This window comes from Triticum urartu, chromosome 1A, assembly GCF_056163025.1.
Source record: "Triticum urartu cultivar PI428250 chromosome 1A, HENAU_Tu73, whole genome shotgun sequence".
NCBI classification, from domain to species: Eukaryota; Viridiplantae; Streptophyta; class Magnoliopsida; order Poales; family Poaceae; genus Triticum; species Triticum urartu.
Window position 1 is genome coordinate 66,284,956 of NC_141873.1, and position 6,031 is coordinate 66,290,986.

Here is a 6,031-nt window from a genome sequence, read left to right on the forward strand (position 1 = left end):
GGCAACTATATTTTGTCCACCATCGGCTATGGCTCGGCGGAAATCACCACAACGATCTATAACTTGATGATGAGATCAAGGAGGCGCCAATTTTGGTCACCAGGCAGAGAGCAGCGACGTCGGGACAATGTGGACGAAGAGGCCGAACTTCGCAATCAGCAGCTCGACGTTGTCACACAGATGCAGTAGCAGTAACAACACGCGTTTCTGGGAGAATACTTGGCTAGGAGAGACACCCCTCGCGATTCAATACCCGACACTATATAGTATTGTTCAACGACGCGAGGCTTCCATCCCCCTTAATATTCAATTCAGAAGAACGATAGCCGGTAATCGTTAAGAAGCTTGGCTCTGTTTAGTGCGTAGACTGATGGAGGTCCAACTATCTCAACAACCCGATCAGTTGCGATGGAACCTTACTAGGAGTGGGGAATTTACAGCTAAATCGATGTATCTAGATGTTATCAACACTAGCTCCATTCCTAGTTCCAAACATGTTTGGATGGTCAAAGTTCATTTGAAAATTAAAGTGTTTATGTGGTTTGTCCATAAATAAGTCATCTTAACCAAGGACAATCTGGTAAAGCGTAACTGGATAGGACCTACTAAATGTAGTTTTTGTGATCGGGATGAATCTATCAAACACCTTTTTCTTGACTGCCTGTTGGCAAAAGTGCTATGACGGACGGAGCATATAGCCTTTAATATTACTCATCTGAATTCTGTCAACACGTTATTTGGAATGTGGCTTAACGGGATCGAGGCCGAAACGACGAGACATATTCACGTAGGAGTATGTGCTTTATTGTGGGCAGTCTGGAATTGCATAAATGACTTGGTCTTTAACATAACAATAAATTTTCATTTTTTGCAGGTTATCTTTCGAGCCACTGCATTGATCCGTATGTGGTCGCTACTCACTCCGACGGAGGCCAGGGAGCGTTTGGTTACTAGATCTATTCGGTGGGAGCTACGGGATATTTTCAACCGGTATGAATGGCGGTCATGTAATAGGATAGGCAATTAGTTTACTTATCTTGTTTTTGCCAGCCGGTTGTGCCGCTATGGTTCTACGTGAGCTTTTTGTTTACTTTCATTACGACTTTAAGACAGTTGTTGAACCTTTTTTATTCTTAATAAAGTTGGCCGTATGCATTGTTCTGAGGCTGGTCATAGTGGGGAATAACTTATACTAGTGTCATGCATATGACACTAGTCTAAATTACTACCTTCATAGTGCAAAGTAACATATTATTATTGTCATATGTGGCTTCATTTAATAGCTTGTAGACTCATCTTATCTTGGGAAGCGCTATGTTACAGTAACATATTATGTTACCACTTCTTATTAACTACATGCCACATAAGCAAAAAAAATTTGAAATGTGCTATGTTACTACCTAAGTTACTCCCGCTATGACTAGCCTAATGCAGAGGCTGGGGACTCCCTTCTTTTCGAAAAAACTTATATACCATGAATTAACTCCCAGTAGCTCCCTCGTAAAATTCCAGTAAGCATGTCCCAAAACTAATCTCTCCATGATCCACACAATCGATGCGGCATTAAACCTCCTAATATCTGACGACTAAAACTTCATGTACTCCTACGTATACTTCTCGGTCATTCATGCATGCACACATTTTGCATTGGTCACCTAAGTCTGTGATGCATGCCGAACGCCTGCATCCATCTCTCCCTGACAAGTTGCTATAACTACTGTACGCGTCGCCTGTGATGCACCCCCAAACTCAATCGTTAAACATCACAAGCTTGAGTGTCTATTGATCAATCCACTTTGGCATCGACCATGTCGATGTCGGCGCTTATCTCTGCTCTCCGCGGCGCCGGCCGTCAGAAGCTCTCCACCGGCACCATTGTCACCACCACGCAGGTTACCGGCTCCCACTTGCTCAGAATCGACGGGTGCACACTGAAGACGACGGCCAACGGCACGCTGGTCAAGTCAGGCACCTTCGGCGTCGGCGGCCACAACTGGCGAATCAAGTGCTACCCGAACGGCGACATGGGTTACGACGGCTGGCTCTCCCTCTATGTCGAGCACGCCAGCCATAGCAAGACCGGCGACGCAACGGCTTGTATCTGCATGAGCATACTCGACCACGCCGGGAAGCCATGGCGCACCAAAGGTAACATCGCAGCCGAAGCCAATAAATACTCGAGCTCCAAACACAGCTGGGGCTGGGGAAACTTCGTGGAGACCAAAGACCTGGACAAGGAGAAGCAGTTCAAAGATGACGGCGTGTCCATCCTATGCGACGTCGACGTCCTCGACGTGCACACCACCGACTACCGCGCCGGCCTCACATCGACATCCACGGGTACCGTGGTGCCGCCGAGCGAGCTGCACCAGCAGCTCGCAGATCTCCTGTGGGAGTCCAAGGAGGGGGTGGACGTGGAGATCGAGGTCGGCGGCGAGACCTTCGCGGCGCACAGGTGGATGCTCGCCGCGCGGTCGCCCACCTTCAAGGCGGAGCTCGCGCTGACCACCGCGACGACGAGGCTACGCGTCGACGGCATGGATGCTGCAGTCTTCAAGGCCATGCTTCACTTCATATACACGGACGCGCTGACCAAGGAGGTAGAGCTGGCAACGATGGCGAAGCCGCTGCTCGTGGGGGCGGACAGGTACAAGCTCGAGAGGCTGAAGCTGATCTGCGAGGAGGAGCTGTGCCGCCACATCGGCGTCCATTCGGTGGCCGCCATGCTAGCGCTGGCGGAGCAGCACTGTTGCCGCGTGCTCAAGGAGGCTTGCACGCGGTTCCTCTCCGAGCCCGGTAATCTGAAAGCAGCCATGGCGACGCGTGACTTCGAGCAGCTGAAGACGGGTTGCCACCCTGCTCTCATGGAGCTCGTCATGAAGCAGTATATTGCCGCGACAGAAGCATAGCATAGGGCCCCTGTAGCTCCTTGCAGGATTAGTGCGTTAACTGGGCTCGTATGAGTTCTCGTCGCTAGCAAGATGCATGATTTCCACTTTTCAAGTTTCAACAGACATCCAAGTTCTGAAAAGACTATTATTATGTAGACAAGCTTTAATTCATGAGAGAATTCCTTATTTAACACTAGCTTAAACTTTTATTCCCTATTTATCACTAGAAAAATATTTCTTCCCTATCTAACACAGCCTTTAAATTTTTTTCCCAATATAACACTTTCATCTTTTTTTTATGCGAACAATGTTAAATGACACGTGAAATGACAATTCTACCCTCATACATCTATTCAGTTCTTTTATTTATTCTGCTGTCCAATTTAAGGGTGGAATCCATGGTTAGTGTAACAGAATGGTGTCATATTCCTGAAGATCACACATACGCTAACTCCTTACTGGATGGATTTTTTAAGCTAGCATGCACACAGCACACGCACGTATAAAACAACATGGCCGCGGGGCTTGCTTGATTGACGGCTCGACTAGACGAAACATGCACACGACACACGCGAACAATACGAGGACACGCCGAGTTGATTACAAAAGGACTGTGTCGTGCCTTTGGATTTATTTTTATTTTTTTGGACCGTGTCGTGCCTTGGGATTTTTAATTGCTACTATTTCTGAATGGGGTCACGGTTCAGTGTACCTATATATCAGCTGCCAACACAAGCTAGCCTTTTCAGAGTACCAAACTCTATTGTATACGAAATCAATGCATACACATGTATGCGTACAAGACACGGACAGACGAGTTGGATTTAATTCCAACATCGGTGTTCTTGTACAAGCGGATTGTGGGCCGGTTGAAGCCAATGAGAATGACTTTGACCTGACTTAGGTCCTTCTAGTGCCAGGGGTAAACTTGTCATTTAACACCATTAGGTCAAAAAATGTACGGAAGTGTTATATTGAGAACAAAATTTAAAGTTGGTGTTGTATAAGGAAGAAATATTTCTTCGATGTTAAATAGGGAAACGAAATTTAAAACAGTGTCAAATAAGGAATTCTTTCTTAATTCATGGATTTGAATGTGAGTGAGTGTGCACGGTGATGTCCGTGTCTGTGTTTCCAGAGAAGATAAGCGTTGAGAGGGCACGTCCTGCACGCATGTGCATTAAGGCATATGAACCCATTTTTCAAAAAATGCATTTTAAACACGTTTTAAAATGTCAAAAGAATCAAAAGAAAATTTCACGCAGACATCTTCGCAATATGTGTGCTCGGCACAAAGTTTTGTGAGAAAAATCATTTTTTATTTTGCCTTTGCAAAAAATAAAAATTTCAGTGCTTCTAAATAGTGTTCCACGACACTTTGTTTTGTCTTTTTTGCACAGGTCAAAGAAAAAGTTGTTTTTCCGCAAAAATTTCTGAGTGCACATAGAATACGAAGATGTGTGTGAGAGACTTTTTTTAGAATTTATTGGCATTTAAAAATAAGTTTTCCAAAGTGGGCTCATATGCCCATGAGTTCATGCACTTCTCGATAAGTGTTTGCCTAATCATGTTCATTTTTGCTATTCTGCAGGCAATTGGGTCTCCTTTTTTCTTTTTCTCATTTAAGTTTATTTCAATGGGGAAGAAACAAAACCGAGGCGGGGTAACACGGGCCGGCCGTGGCATCACCAGCGAAGGACCAGCACCGGGTTGCCTAGTTTGGGTCGTCGGCGACACATTTGGCATGGGGAGGTTTATCGGGATGACCTGAATTGGTAACACCACCACGACGGAGGCAAGGTCAGGGTGCCTAGCGGTGCAGTGTAGTATCCTCTTGAGCCTCCGTTGGATATATAGGCAAATTAGTTTGTTTTTTCCCCATATAGCATGAATTGGGACAGGTCCTATTCCTCACCTACACGCCAACGAAACGCGTACCACATATCCCTCCCGTGCACGTTTTGGGCCGGCCCAAGCGCATGGAGAGGCACCCCTATTTTTCCATTTCTTTTTGTCTGGGATTTAAAAAATGTTATTGAAAAACAAAAAAAAATGGGATTTAAAAAATGTTCTAAATTTAAAAAAATCCAACCATTAGAAAAAATGTTCAAAATTCCAAAAAGAGTTCGCGGTTTCAAAAAATGTTTCTGATTTAAAAAACATGTCCAAGAAATAAAAAATGTTCGTGGATTCAAAAAATGTTCTTGATTTCAAAGAATGTTTGTGTATTCATAAAATGTTTGGAAATTCAAAACATGTTTGAGATTTCAAAAATGTTCATGATTTCAAAAAAAAATTGCAAACTTGAAAAAATTTCACAAAATCAAAATGTAAAAATATAGAAAATGTCAAAGGAAAAATAAAAAACATGACAAAGATAAAAGAAAAACCGGTGGACCCGAAGGAAAAAATCACGATTCAGGGAAGGATTTAGAACCTTCCTAAAATCGGTGGGAAAAACCCCTTAATGGGCCAGACCATACAACATTGCTAGCTACCCGGGGTACGTGTTTGATTGCTATCATCGCACGGGATTCTGGTTTCCCAAAACGAAATCGTTAATCACATATACGATTTTTTCGTAGAGCTGTTGGGAACAGCAGAAGCAAAAGGATTAAGTCTAAGGAAAGACTTATGGGGACCGACTGAGCAAGTTTCCCAACAGGAAAATGACGCCCTTATGGTGTCCTTTACGCCGCAAGAGATTGATTTAGCGCTAGCTGGAATGAAGAACGACACGGCCCCAGGCCCGGATGGCTGGCCGGTGGAGTTTTTCAAAAGGTTTTGGCCGCTTCTTAGAGGCCTTTTCCAAGCTATTATTAACGGCTTTGCCCTGGGTACGGTAGATCTCGCGCGGCTCAATTATGGGGCGATTTGTCTAATCCCTAAGGTCAAAGGGGCGGACTCCATCAAGTTGTTCCGCCCGATCACGCTCATTAACGTCCCTTTCAAGCTTTGCGCTAAATCTTACGCCTCTAGGTTAGCGTCGGTTGCTCAACGAGTAATTCATATGAGCCAAACCGCTTTTCTTAAAGGTAGAAACATTCTAGAAGTGCATATTGTTCTCACAGAGATTATCCACGAACTTAAACGAACGAGAGGACATGGTATTATCCTCAAGCTAGACTTCGAAAAAGCGT

General features: G+C 44.6%; 1 protein-coding gene across 1 annotated transcript; it reads left to right on the plus strand.

Moving 5' to 3' along the window:
• Nucleotides 1–1,753: 1,753 nt before the first annotated feature.
• LOC125555888 (BTB/POZ and MATH domain-containing protein 1-like) lies at nt 1,754–3,118 on the plus strand. Its single transcript, XM_048718723.2, has one exon. It carries the CDS (start codon nt 1,809–1,811, stop codon nt 2,907–2,909), a length of 1,101 nt encoding a protein of 366 aa, XP_048574680.2. The 5' UTR covers nt 1,754–1,808; the 3' UTR covers nt 2,910–3,118.
• Nucleotides 3,119–6,031: the final 2,913 nt, after the last annotated feature.

What these genes read in the sequence shown, in the direction of transcription:
- LOC125555888 (XM_048718723.2), top strand. Translation starts at nt 1,809, where the DNA reads ATGTCGATGTCGGCGCTTATCTCTGCTCTCCGCGGCGCCGGCCGTCAG.